The sequence below is a fragment of the Ylistrum balloti genome, unplaced genomic scaffold, assembly GCF_031769215.1.
Source record: "Ylistrum balloti isolate Yb309-2 unplaced genomic scaffold, AGI_CSIRO_Ybal_v1 Utg369642, whole genome shotgun sequence".
Taxonomy (NCBI): Eukaryota; Metazoa; Mollusca; class Bivalvia; order Pectinida; family Pectinidae; genus Ylistrum; species Ylistrum balloti.
This window is the reverse complement of record NW_026781902.1, coordinates 694,219-709,337: the sequence shown is the minus strand read 5'-3', so window position 1 is coordinate 709,337 and position 15,119 is coordinate 694,219. Positions and strand designations below refer to the sequence as shown.

The 15,119-nt window shown below is 36.4% G+C and overlaps 1 protein-coding gene across 1 annotated transcript in view; it reads right to left on the bottom strand.

Moving 5' to 3' along the window:
* Positions 1-15,119, bottom strand: part of LOC132554742 (uncharacterized) — a 182,423-nt gene that overhangs the window by 149,813 nt on the left and 17,491 nt on the right. The window contains exons 12-27 of the mRNA XM_060219054.1: positions 14,916-15,090; positions 14,061-14,250; positions 13,185-13,393; positions 12,579-12,697; positions 12,217-12,431; positions 11,109-11,254; positions 9,889-10,065; positions 9,194-9,352; positions 8,695-8,837; positions 7,763-7,833; positions 6,933-7,099; positions 6,170-6,336; positions 5,140-5,329; positions 4,461-4,625; positions 2,127-2,327; positions 1,390-1,537 (exon numbers count right to left, since the gene is read on the bottom strand). Of these exons, the coding sequence (XP_060075037.1) occupies positions 1,390-1,537; positions 2,127-2,327; positions 4,461-4,625; positions 5,140-5,329; positions 6,170-6,336; positions 6,933-7,099; positions 7,763-7,833; positions 8,695-8,837; positions 9,194-9,352; positions 9,889-10,065; positions 11,109-11,254; positions 12,217-12,431; positions 12,579-12,697; positions 13,185-13,393; positions 14,061-14,250; positions 14,916-15,090 (2,642 nt within the window). The remainder of the gene's footprint in view (positions 1-1,389; positions 1,538-2,126; positions 2,328-4,460; positions 4,626-5,139; positions 5,330-6,169; positions 6,337-6,932; positions 7,100-7,762; positions 7,834-8,694; positions 8,838-9,193; positions 9,353-9,888; positions 10,066-11,108; positions 11,255-12,216; positions 12,432-12,578; positions 12,698-13,184; positions 13,394-14,060; positions 14,251-14,915; positions 15,091-15,119) is intronic.

Below are 15,119 nucleotides of genomic sequence, written 5' to 3'. Positions count from 1 at the left end.
GGTAAGGATCAAACAATACCTAGGTAAGGATCAAACAAGACCTAGGTAAGGATCAAACAAGACCTAGGTAAGGATCAAACAAGACCTAGGTAAGGATCAAACAAGACCTAGGTAAGGATCAAACAAGACCTGGGTAAGAATCGAACAATACCTAGGTAAGGATCAAACAAGACCTAGGTAAGGATCAAACAAGACCTAGGTAAGGATCAAACAAGACCTAGGTAAGGATCAAACAATACCTAGGTAAGAATCAAACAATACCTAGGTAAGGATCAAACAAGACCTAGGTAAGGATCAAACAATACCTAGGTAAGGATCAAACAAGACCTAGGTAAGGATCAAACAAGACCTAGGTAAGGATCAAACAATACCTAGGTAAGAATCAAACAATACCTAGGTAAGGATCAAACAAGACTTAGGTAAGGATCAAACAATACCTAGGTAAGGATCAAACAAGACCTAGGTAAGGATCAAACAAGATCTAGGTAAGGATCAAACAAGACCTAGGTAAGAATCTAACAATACCTAGGTAAGAATCTAACAAGACCTAGGTAAGGATCAAACAAGACCTAGGTAAGGATCAAACAATACCTAGGTAAGAATCTAACAATACCTATGTAAGGATCAAACAAAACCTAGGTAAGGATCAAACAAGATCTAGGTAAGGATCAAACAAGACCTAGGTAAGGGATCAAACAAAACCTAGGTAAGGGATCAAACAAAACCTAGGTAAGAATCTAACGATACCTAGGTAAGGATCAAACAATACCTAGGTAAGGATCAAACAAGACCTAGATAAGGATCAAACAATACCTAGGTAAGGATCAAACAAGACCTAGGTAAGGATCAAACAATACCTAGGTAAGGATCAAACAAGACCTAGGTAAGGATCAAACAATACCTAGGTAAGAATCAAACAAGACCTAGGTAAGGATCAAACAAGACCTAGGTAAGGATCAAACAATACCTAGGTAAGGATCAAACAAGACCTAGGTAAGGATCAAACAAGACCTTGGTAAGAATCTAACAATACCTAGGTAAGAATCTAACAATACCTAGGTAAGGATCAAACAATACCTAGGTAAGGATCAAACAAGACCTAGGTAAGGATCAAACAAGACCTAGGTAAGGATCAAACAATACCTAGGTAAGGATCAAACAAGACCTAGGTAAGGATCAAACAAGACCTAGGTAAGGATCAAACAATACCTAGGTAAGAATCTAACAATACCTAGGTAAGGATCAAACAATACCTAGGTAAGGATCAAACAAGACCTAGGTAAGAATCGAACAATAAGACGTAAACAAAATCTGATCAGTATCTTTAGAACCTTGCAATACTATTGTAAGAAGTTCAACTTAACATAGTTAGCCATGACACAAACTGACCTTTGAGTGACTGAACAGGCTGGCCAGGATCCTCAGCAGTAGGAAGCTGGATCATAGGTTTGACATTTGTGTTATTCAGCTGCGGACTGGTGTTATTCTGGTTTTGTCCTCCTAAACCAACTATGGTTCCTTCAGCAATTGTCTCAAACTGTTTAAAAGAATTAGGAAAATATAAACAATATTAAAAACACTCTTTAACGAAAAGGAATGCTTTAAATACATGTTACTGAAAAACACAATTCTTACTATCATCCATGTATTCTTTGTGTGAAAGTATGAAAAATAACAAAGGGTAATAAGAGAGTGATTGTTCTTGTGCAATGCACTTCTCCTTTTTGAGATCTACCTATCTACCTATGAAGAATTATGTTGATATCTCATATAGTTTTAGTGTAATGCTCCAGACAAAATTAAAGTATGAAAATAACAAAGGGCAAGAGCTCCTAAATTATGCAAAAGAGTGATGGTTCTTGTGCACTGCCCTTTTCCTTGCTGAGATCTATCTACCTATGAAGTATTATGATAATACCTCTTTTAGATTGTGTTATGCTCCAAACAAAATAAGAACGAACTGACGGACAAAGCAGCACCTTTTTGCTCTCCCTTCGTGGAGGATCAAAAATATTTTTCTCTTTTGTTATAGTGATCATAAATATCATTAAAGTACAAGGAAAATCACTGTTACCGAAGGTCACTCAAGGTCTTTTACAGGACAATATACAGTATGAATTTCTTACCTTAAACACAAGTCTGTAATCATCACAATGCTGTATCCATTGTGGGATGCCTGGGAATCTTGGCTCCAAGAATCTTGATGGGTCCACTGGTTCTATCTCGTTCTTGAGGAGACCTCCCAGCTTAAACAAAGCTAGATGGATGTGATTGTTACCAGCACATGGTGACCGTGTTGCTGTACCAATGATCTGACCCCCAGCAACCTTCATATGAAAACAAAAACTGAATTAGAGGCAGGTCTAGTGAATACCAAATACAGTAAAACTCACTTGTGTCGAACACACATGAGTCGAATACATCGGACGAGTCGAGCGTTTCGTTCGATCCCGATTTTTTCTCCTCTTTATCTTAGTAAATTAAACACAGATGAATCGAACACTGTTGAATCGAATACTGTGGTTGTGTTGAATATATTTTGTGGTCTGTCCCTTCTAAATCGTACAAAAAATTCCATGTTTGTGTCGAACATTCAGACGCCACATTGTCTCAGGTAAATTTTCCTGATTGGTAACGAGTGTGATCGGTCAGCCGTAATGGTGTCAACAGGCCTACATGCACAATGTAATTTTACGGTATCGATCCACCTAATCCTTTTGTTTATGCAGGTGCACAGGTAATTATCTCATTTAACCAAGAACTATGCGATCAAACAGCCATTGAAGTAAAACATCTCATGTTTACTTTTTGCCGGGAGTTGTTGATGACGATTCTACACCACCACCCAGACCTAACCCTTCATCTACTGCCGTCCGCGATGCCTGCGACACCATCATGACGCATTTGGAGAACTCCGAGGAGTCTGACGAACTTTTGGCCATGATGACTTACATCTCCGGAAAAATTTCTATGAACTTGCTGAAGACATGTGTCCATCAACAGTCAAAGATTACAGACTTTCTTAGTGACTGTGTGTATGATGGAAACCGATAGTCTTTCTTAGTGACTGTGTGTATGATGGAAACCGATAGTCTTTCTTAGTGACTGTGTGTATGATGGAAACCGATAGTCTTTCTTAGTGACTGTGTGTATGATGGAAACCGATAGTCTTTCTTAGTGACTGTTTGTATGAGTGTGTGTATGATGGAAACCGATAGTCTTTCTTAGCGACTGTGTGTATGATGGAAACCGATAGTCTTTCTTAGTAACTGTGTGTATGATGGAAACCGATAGTCTTTCTTAGCGACTGTGTGTATGATGGAAACCGATAGTCTTTCTTAGTGACTGTGTGTATGATGGAAACCGATAGTCTTTCTTAGTGACTGTGTGTATGATGGAAACCGATAGTCTTTCTTAGTGACTGTGTGTATGATGGAAACCGATAGTCTTTCTTAGTGACTGTGTGTATGATGGAAACCGATAGTCTTTCTTAGTGACTGTGTGTATGATGGAAACCGATAGTCTTTCTTAGTGACTGTGTGTATGATGGAAACCGATAGTCTTTCTTAGCGACTGTGTGTGATGGAAACCGATAGTCTTTCTTAGTGACTGTGTGTATGATGGAAACCGATAGTCTTTCTTAGTGACTGTGTGTATGATGGAAACCGATAGTCTTTCTTAGTGACTGTGTGTATGATGGAAACCGATAGTCTTTCTTAGCGACTGTGGTCCGATGATATTTGTCTTTTGTTCAATCTTGTATGCATTATCCATGTGTTTGTGACAATGATAATTGCAGTAACTGTCATTAACCTACAATTTATTTGTATTTTGATAAAAAATAATTGTTATTATAAAATAGAGATGTTGTCTTGTTCTTTTCATTAATACCTTGCTATCAGACATGATTGGCGAAAATAGGGTCAGTTTAAATATACGATGTCTTGATTACAGGCGATAGACAAAAACATGGTTGAGTCGAACCATCGGATAAGTCGAATATTTTACTTGGTCCCAACGACTTTGACTTATCCAAGGTTTACTGTACAGTCAAACCTTGTTTTCTTGAATTCGCAAAACTAAAAGACCCTGCTTAATTCAAAGCATTTCATCAGTCTCTGCCTAACTTAACACAAAACATTTTAACTCACTAAAATTAAATACTCGGTTATCTTGAAGATTTCCCATGGTCCTGCGGAGTTTGCGAAAACCAGGTTCAACTGTAAAACGTATCTTATTAAATAGTGACCTAATAATGGTCTTAAAATTGTGTTTCTTTTGATTGTAAATCATTTTACAACTAACAGCAAACAGGTATACAATCCTATTGTTTATTTTCTGTGTGTATTGTTTTCTAGCCCATTGACAAATGTAACAATAGGGCCAGTCCTCAAGATAACTAATTCTTTATGAGTAGTACGGAAAATGTCACTGAAGACTTTTCGGACAGTCTTACTCACCCGCTTCTCAATGTAATTAGAGTCGGTGACCTTTAAGATGGTGCTGTTTGGGTTCACATTTGTAATAACTACCACGATGTCGCGGAGTGATCCGCCTGTAGCATTGATTCTCACTTCATCAGCGTTATCCGTGATGTAGACCAAACCTGGGAACGGTGCCACCACCTGTAACAAGGTACAATCAAAATACTTTGCTCAAAAGCAGACAGATTTAACTAGCAACGGTACTATAGAGGCTCCACAACTGTAACAAGGTACAATTATCATAATCAATGCCTGAACAGGTGACCATCAAATGCTAGTAAGCTAATCAAAATTACATTTCTGAAAACTTTTCAAAATAACTATGAGTAAAAAACACATGAGAATGTTTCCTGGAACTATATTCCAACACAATGAGTATACGTCATTACAATTACAGGTAAAATAACAAAATGTCCGCCATGTAGTGCCTTTACTTCCTCCACCTGAACTATATCTTCTAGATCTAATAAATAAGTGACTTTGTCATCTTAATTTAAAATAATATTGGTCGATTTTAATTTTGTGACTCGACATTGGGATTATGATAGGAACATAGCAGAGTTTCTCCTACGTGTAACGACAACATATTTAAATACTTACACATAGATTTTAAATTTCAAATAAGTCTTGCCTTCAGGCCCTCAATACCACTTACATTCTCGTCCTCCTCCACTATAAGATCAACTCCATCAAATTCGTATTCAGCTTGTCCACTTTTGTCGAGTTTGGAAGGGTAAAAGCCATCTTTACCACACCCCCCACCTTCTAGTCGTTTTCTGCGTGGAAAGCTCTTGTGAGCTTTTGGACCAAATATTCTATCAATAATTGATCGAGCAAAATCATATCTGAAAATAAAATATAAAACAAACCTTCAAAGACTGAATGTTCATTTCATACTTAAAAGTTAATAAATTACAATACAATAATTACATCATACATCAACTTTATAACAAGAGTGCCATGGACACAATACACGCCGCCACAAAATATAAAGATCAAGATAAAATGGCATAAATCTTACAAAAATCAATGAACCATAACATCACCCCTTCATGCACATCGAACCATTGTATTAGTGACATTGAGCAAGTTTTATGAAAATCTGATCATTAGTTTAGGAGGAGTTGCATTCACAAAGCTCCATTAAGGGCAAGCTACAGATACCAAGTTGAAAATGGCATAAATCTTACAATAATCAACGAACCAAAAAATCGCCCCTTCATGCACATCTACCCATTGTAGTAGTGACATTGAGCAAGTTTCGTGAAAACCTGATGATTAGGAGTTGCGTTCACAAGAAATGGACGTATGGACTGACAGACGGAGAAAATGATGCCAATATATGAACGCGTCCGCCAGCGTATAAAAACCTTGTGTCATGCATAAAAAATTACCAATTCCAGAAGTGTTACATGTAGTGTACGAAATCAGCTGATTTTTTACAGCTGTACTATAATCCTATGTACACCAAGGTTGAAAAGAGTGTGACGTGATGTTAAGTTGATGACAGACCAAAAGATACACAAGACAGTACAATGACATTTCCAACCTGAAGAATAATGTTCCAAAGAAAAGTCTGATGAAATACAATTTCCACAAATGTGCAAAAGTATCTAGTTTTTCTATAATCAAGGCTTGGTAAAATGAGAAATTTGCGACAATTTTAACTTTCCATTTAACCTTACCCTTCTTTCAGAGTGGTGTAAGCCTCCTTGATGTTCTTCACCAGAGTAAACACCTGTCCGTACTCAGTAAGGAAATCTTTGGCAATAGTTCTGAGGTCATCAAAAGGCTCCAATAGTTCATCCTTAATGGCTGTCAGGTTGTCAAGTAGTTCTTGTCTAGCTACACTCTAAAACAAAATTATTTCCCAAGGTTTATGAATTCTAGTTTTTTTTCCCAATATTTATAAATTCTAGTATTTTTTGTCCAGTCATACCCTATAACTTACAAAGGTTTCAAAAATTTGAATATTATTTCCTAATTGTGGTGGTTTGTGACTTAAAATAAATCTTTACTCAAATCCCTAAATCAGAGCAGGATTAATAACATTGCCTAATTTGTAATAATTTGTTCAACATTTGATCATAGATGTGTGAGAGTCTGTGGTCCCTCTTGTGCAAAACCTATGGGTTTACTCAATTCGGCATCAGGAAATATGATATGATGAAGTAATAGAAAGTAAATCAAAGCAACAAATTCTCCCTTCCATCTTTCTTGTTACCCAAAGCAGAGTGCACATAAAGAGTACCCTTGTCTGCAGAACTGTCATATCTTTGACCCTTTAAACATGCCTTCAGATGCAGCAGGTATATTCATTCTCTTTAATCTAAAATCTCAAGATTTTTAATTTGTAATGCTCTAGAAAAAGTTGGTATTGTTAATTTCCTTTTTTATAATTGCAGTAGGAGAATATGATATGCATGTCTATTTAAGTATGTGTTTTACCGTATTCATCTTTCCCCCAGTGAAGGTCGCGATGAGATCCTCTCCTTCCGCAAATGGCTGGTTAACCCATGCAGTACCTTCTTCTTGGATGGCATTAGATGCATTTACAGTCATTGCCAAAATAATGTCAAGTTGTTTTCCTAAGTCCCACCAATATGGTCTCTGGTCTATAAAACCAAACAGAAAATATCAAAATATCAACATAATCATAATTAGAGTCAAAATACACACAATTGAACAGCTGTTCAAACAACAAAGCAATATATCCAATCATCAATGACAGACGAACAACATTCACTGTATCAACGGGGCTCTCGATCTGCCAGATTTGGGGCAGATATTCGGCCCCATTCCCAATGCAAAATAGTATCTTTCTTTCCCAATATAGACCCCAAGTTTTCCCAATTCTAAGGAAAACGCTGCTATTTTTCCCAATTCTAAGGACCCCGGGCCCAAGTCGCAAAATGGGGTGTGAGAGCCCTGATCAAACTGTTGTATAATTTCTGCTCCACATAACAGCAAAATGCGTTATTTTCAATGGCTGAAATTTTCATGGGTTTTTTTTACCGATACTTTGATATAACAATAGACATATTCCACAAAAGTCCACAAACAGACTATAGTTTACTAACCAAATCTACATTTTATATTTGTAAGCCATCTTTGAAAATGAAAGCAAAAATTGAAAATATTGGACTGTATGCTAAATCAAAAGAATCTAATTCAAAATGAAATTTACTCTGTCTCATTTAAGAGACTGAAAATATTTAATGATTGTCCAAAGACACAAAGGCTATACAATTGTTACATAACTAAGAATATACATTTACCTTTTAAGAAGAAGCAGGCTTCCTGTGTTTTGTTCTTGGCATCCAGAAGTTCCCGAACAGACATGAAGACCCTGCAACACAGATACAACAGAGATGATTCATACTATAGTCTAGATTCATCTCCTAACAACTATGAAAGTTGGAAAATAAAAAGAGGTGGAGGAGTCCAACGTTCTGTGAGTGGTACAAGTTGGTAGATGTATCGGTAGAAGAATCCTTGGTGGATCCGAAGGATTCTATGAAAGTTCTATAAGTGATCCCAGAAGGATCTTGGCCCCTACCATCTGATGATTTGGGTTTTGTTTTGATAAGTTGTATTGTTTGCCTTCTTCTCTTCAGTTTCTCTTTATTGTATGTTGTACTGGAAGGTGAACTAGACAAACAGTAACATCAATAAACAATGGCAGTATTTATCAGAAATGTTACAACAAATTATAACTGTTTAAGACAGCATTTTGGTCCAATCTGTTCCAAACAGTACAATACACAAAAAGGAAAGGAACCTACATGAATTTAAGAAAGATCTACCCTGTAAATCCTCAAGAAACAGGAAGAAATGTTTCAGGACAGACACACAGACAACTGACCATTGACCAAAGATAAAGAGAGACCTACATGAATTTAAGAAATATTGATCCTGTGCATCTCTGGAAACAGGAAAAAGTAGTCAAAGAGACAGACAGACCACTGATCATGGATAAAGGGTGATTTGAACTGCCCACAATCTAACCATCTAATGATAATGAGCTGACAAACACAGACAACACAGAAATTTCATACAATATGTAAATTCAGTCATCAAAGCATAGCACATCCTTTAACACAAAGATTCCTACAGATTTGTTGGTATTAAGTTAAACTTTCTTGGTGTGAGTTGATATGATAACCATATATTGGAAATATAACTGTTTCCATGGCAGTATGACACTCACTGGACTACACCTTTGCCTATTCCCATGATGGCTGTCTTTGGATCCTTGGTGATGACCGAGAAACCATCAATGATATCCTTGATGGCCTCATAGATCAACTTGGCTTGCTGAGGAATGATGATTGTTATGGTTTCCACAAGCGTCTGAAATAACAAAAAAAAAAAAATAAATAAATAAATTCAAATGTATTGTATAAAAAAAAAGTTTCAAATTTTACTAAAGAGTACCTAAGTAATCATCTTACAACAGATGATACTAACGGTAGTTAACATGGATCAGATAATGTTAAAGTTTACACTGTGTTAGATCTAGGAAAGTTGTTGAATATCATCATATTTTGTTCTCAGTAATGGTAATCCGTGAAGAAAGAGCAGCATTCATTTATTTTCATGCCATTGTGAACCTTAGGTTTTAAATGAACATTTCTGGACACATGAGTCTAAAATGGCTGCGTCTCATGTGACATAATGTTATTTCATTCTCTGATGGTATTACTTACATTGTAGAAGTTCAAAACATCAGTTTTGATATTGGAATATAGTGTTGTGACTTTGTAAATCAAATTCCGAAGAGGACGCAGAAATTTTGGCAGTTCGTTTTCATCAAGCTGTCCAAACATATACATGGCTTTCACTGCACGTACCCTTAGATCCCAAACCTAAAAACAATCAGAAATATTAGTAATTCCATGTGAAGAGAGATATTCACCTTGGGTGAGGTAGGGAGCGATAGTTCCTGTGTACATAGATACGCAATTGGAGTTGGGTGGAGAAGCAAGTTTCTCTGAAGAGAGATACTAATGTTCAGTGATATGCAGGCGTTAGTTCCTGTATAGAAACTCACTTTTGGTGGGATGTCGGTGTAAGTTTCTGTGTAGGTAGATACTCACATTGGGCAGTGTGAGCATGTTCATTCTTGTGTAGAGAGATACTCAAATTGGGTGGTGTGGGGGTGTTAGTTCCTATGTAGGTAGATACTCAAATTGGGTGATGTGGGATGTTAGTTCCTATGTAGATACTCACATTGTGTGGTGTGACCATGTTCAATCTTGTGTAGAGAGATACTCAAATTGGGTGGTGTGGGGGTGTTAGTTCCTGTATAGATACTCACTTTTGGTGGGGTGTCGGTGTTAGTTACTGTGTAGATACTCACTTTTGGTGGGGTGTCGGTGTTAGTTACTGTGTAGGTACTCACTTTGCCTGGTAAAGCTTGTAGAGCATCCACAAAAGCCTGGACGATATCTTTAATAGAGAAGCTGCCACTGATGATATCTTTGAAAAGGTCCACACCTGACTCAACTGCTGTCACAATATTTTTGATGGACTTGTCAAAGTCCTTAGCAAGTTTGGCTATCTTTTTCATTTCTCCCTCCTAAAAAATGAACAAAAAGACACTAATATATCAAGATCAAGTTAAGTGATGAAAATGGCAAAAGTTCGTTTAAATAATGTATGATCCCTCCATCATCATATCATCATTCAATTACTTGAGTTAATATATAAACTAATTGTAAATCTTCATCATCAATTTAATATCTAATAATGAAGTCCATAAAAATTTTACTCAATAATTATATTACAATGTAATACATTTACACCTAACTAATGCAGAAATGACTTAATTTAATTGTGGACATTGTATGCAATCATTAAGTTGTAAGATGCTTGTTATTTCTTTAACCTACATCTGACTATGCTACTGTACACAGGAAAACTCTCTCTAGATTTCAATGCACTCCCACGCTCTACAGATATATAAATCAATTCTCAATCAAGACACATATTTCAGCATTAACTCAAACTTCAGTCCACTTTAACTGTCACACGTTTGGCAGAAGGATAAAATGGTAGAGGTTTTAGAGCTGTGAAAGTTTCCCTTTGTATAGAACTTGTTTGTGTATGTACTGTGTTTTCTGCATAATCCAATTTCATCAATGAGCATTTTTCTGCATAATCCAGTTTTATCAATAAGCATCTTTTTTACCTCTAAGTCATTCTGTAAATGTTTTTTTTTTTTAATTTATTAGCTCTGAACAGCCAAGGTCATTTTGGGATGGAGTCTCCCTGTAGTAGCTGGTAGCTACCTCACTGAACAACATGTGGAGGACCTGTCGCATGACATCCAAAGCAATTGGGAAAAAGTGTTTTACCCATGGATACAACCACAATGGCTCAGCATTGTGAAAAACACAAAATGCCAAAATTAGGGAGCATCAGACCGTACACATAGGATCTTCACCACAAGTAATGTAGGTCAAAGCTCTACCAACTGAGCTATCGCAGCCCCTGATCTGGTAAGTGATTAGCACCTTGAAATAACATCTTTAAATGACATTTGACAATGACTGCCTGTACATTGATATGATACACTGAATCGGTATCACCTGTAAATTGATTATGCAAACAATTTCTTACCTGTAAGATGTTGATGTTATAGCTGGTTTCTCCCTTGAAACAAATTCTTGCCACAAAAAAGTCCAGATTTCTTCCCAAAAGACCCAGATGTACCCTAGCGTACGCTTCATCATGGACATTTATGCGGATATGGCCACTCAAAGGAGCTGTGCAAAAAATGTATCAAATCCACTTTTTACAATTTTCAAGACAACTCATCTAGCTTATGATATACACTTTATCAAAATTGCCTTTCTTTCATCTGAATATTATAGTTTTCCACAAATAATTTGATACATTATTTCTAGACAATGAAATTTATGTTAAATAGTATCAAGTTCTTAGCAGCAGCACAGTACTGCTTTCAACTGGAAGAGACTGATATTACAATTTGGGCAATAAAAAGGTACAGAAAATATGACTTTAATATAATATAAGAGTGTTGTGTGAGTGCCTATGGAATCATAAAAACAACATATTTATTAATTATTATTTGTGTGATTTATAACTATGATGGTAAATACAATGTTTGTAACCAATAGTAACAGGGTATATTCACCATTTGTATGACTTACTGATCTATACAGCATCAAAGGTCAAGATTACAAACATTTACTTAATTTGTATACCTGTATTCATTTGGCAATAAACTCATCTATATATTGCTGTTCAGTATCACTATATACAAGAGCTAAGTAAATGTCCTGTAATAAGCCCACCCCATGGTTTTGCGAAGTAGTAGACTTTCCCAAATTAAAACATGGATGATACAAACTGATTTCCACTTGATAATACATAATTCATAACATCTTATCAATTTGAATCACCCTGAATTTATGTGTAAAACATTTCTAAAACAAATTGCTACAATCTTATATTGCTGAAATTGTGTCAATTAGTAGTCACAAAAGTTTATATATGTTGAACCCCTGAGCTAACAACAGGATAAATATAGTAGAGTTTAATAAACCTAAGACATTATTTCAGATGTTTTTCAGCTGAAGAATAATAAGATTCATTTTTACTATTTTGGGGTTTAATTACTAGAAAACACCTGACTATTGTGATATGACATTTAGAATTAAGTGTTGACTATGGAGATTTTGTTGAACCTAGTAGCTAAACTCACCAATGCTTATATCAAGGATATTGACCATCACCACACCGAAGGACGCCCCCAGTGTTTTAGATCCCAACAACTTCCGCCAATCTACACTGGGTGCCTCCAGAAAAAATGAAAGGAATTCAGCGTTTCCTCGACGACGGCGGTGGTGAGTCTTTAGATCATAAACCCCTGCTGAATACGGGTCAACAATCATGCTCGTTCCATTGGTTGTCCTTACCCTGTAATTGAAGTAGTTATATAGAAATGTTTTCTTGCAGTTTATCTGTTGTTTAAGTCTTTGTTGTGTATTTATATTAAGATAATCAAACATGACTGAAAGTATAGCCAAATTTCATCCTCAACATTTTGAAAGTCCATGTACTTGCCTGGTATCCACTGGTGCTATGACACTGGACTTGGGGTGAGCCTGGTACAGAAGAATGGCTTCATATCGTACATTTGCATCGTCATCTCCTACTGCAGCATTCAGCAGAACATTAGCAGCCTGTGGGAAGTAATAAAAATCACCCTTTATATATATTAGGGCATCATATACCTAATTGACAGAAATTCAAACCTCATTTACCTATTGTATCCTTGAGCAGGTTCCTTTTTTCAATATCTTTCTAGTCTATTTAGCTAAATAAATGGGTACTTTTGTCTACCATGGTGCAAGTAATTCTGGGATTGACTGGTACCTTTCCAGGGAAAATTAATTTATAGTCTATTTCATTTGGTGATTGCCAAATTTTTGTTTAACAGGGAAACCGCAAACTCCAACAGTGCTACCAACAATGACACCTTCCTGTGGTCACACTACATCATAAGTCTATCGATACAGATTCTATACTTCCAAGGAGTATATCACAGAAACTTTCAATATCACAGATTTCTTACCAGTATTTTTCTATAAAGAAATGGATAAAAAAGAAATTCATTTAACAATTACAGACTCTCCTGTATACATTTCAAATTCACACATTATAACTAACCTCTTGGTGATGATATTTCCTAAGAGCATGACACCCAGCACGCTTAATCCAGGGGGAGTTTGTCGTGTTGATATGTGACATGATGTACACAAAGGATTCATCCAGTCTTGCATTGCCGAGGGTCTCTAAGAGAACAACCCGTTTCCTGTCATATTCTATCTGTTCCGCTTCACTCATAGTTGCTCTCTTCGTTCGGTATTCCCAGGGGTCTGTGAGAAAGACAGTTACCATTTATAATTTTGTATTAAAACATTACAGGAAGTTGTTTTTGCCAATGAAATGTTTTAAACAAGATGCAGCAGAACTATAAAATATAAAATCATGACCACAGCAACAAGCTAACCCACACATCCTTAAGTAGACCAGGCTTTGGGTATATTCCCATCTCCATGGTACGTACAAATTCGGGAGAGGGCATTTCACAAGAGATAATGACCTGAGCATGATCCCTTTGTCATGTTAATGACATAAATTTATGCTTAGATTAAAAATGATGCTAGAGAGGAGCTAACATTTTCGTTTTATATTTCCAACAAATTACTGATTGTCAATATTTACAAAGTATTGGGAAAATTATTACATTTAATGTTTGGAAATCTACTAGGTAGAGATCTGCTCATCCTCTTAGTTCCTTCCTTGTCACTAACACCATAACCAAGATGATTACACTGATGTTATACCTGTGTTTTAACACCTGTGTTGGTACTAAATATCCAACATGGTATTTATGTGACAGTGACATTGTTAAATGAACCTTCACTAAAAGGCCACATGTCTATACAGGCCAATTTCCCCTTTTCCCTTGAGTGGCCTTAACACATAACTCACCATTGGCCCTTACACATAACTCACCATTGGCCCTTACACATAACTCACCATGAAGTCCAACCATGTCATGTATTTTGTCCATCAGCCACAGGGCACGATCCTTGTATCCAGCATTGGTCAGCTTGTTAGCTACTGACCCCAGAGCCAGCATTGTCCTGTGGTATGTATCCCGGTCATGGAAAGACTTGGGGAATTTCCAAGGGTTAAAGACAATGTCCTCCATTGTAGTCAGTATTAACTGTAATCAGAATGAAAAAATCATTAATCACTGATTCAGGTGACACTTAAACACTCCAGGAAAAAGGGCTTTCATTGATATTTGTTGTTAAAAGCTAGACATCCTCCACAAAAAAAAACAGTATCATATCTATTCAACAATAAGCCCTAGGGTCAACACATCACACCTGTAGCAAAAGTTTAATAAGGGATAAGCTTATTACTGGACAACGAAAATGTATTTTTCTACAATGCTATTAAACGACAAAAGATAAGGTAATTACCAGACATGCAGTTATTGCCAACAATGTATAGTAAATTGTGGATTTTGATAGTGAAATTTACTTCACTGAATATCTTTAACTTCACTTCCTTAAAGTAACCGGAGAAAACCACTAGTGTGTGAATGTAAAACCAGCATTTTGATGTGACAATGTGAAAATTTATTCAATAAAGACTTTGCCTTTGATGATGACATCCTAAGATATTAACTTTTTACCGGAGGATAACTTTCAGAAGGTTGAATGTTTGTTTGTAACATATAAAGGCCACATATGCTTGTACTGACCTCTGAAATTTCTCACATATCCTAGTCATCTTTAGTAGTAAATAACAGAACATCCTATATCAGTAACATCTGAATATTGGATTGTAGAGAAATCAAAGGATACATTTAAAAATTCTTACCTCTGTGGGGACAGTATCCACGCCCACTACATGTACCAGTAGTCGCTGTATGAGGACATGGTCTGGGTCAGGATTCAGGAAGATATAATTGGCCAGCAGATCCTGAGCATGGTCTGTCCACAACACTCCAAATACATCCAACATGACCTGAATATCTCCCTTGTTTCGGTGTAGACTACAATTATGAAATATCATAAGAATTTA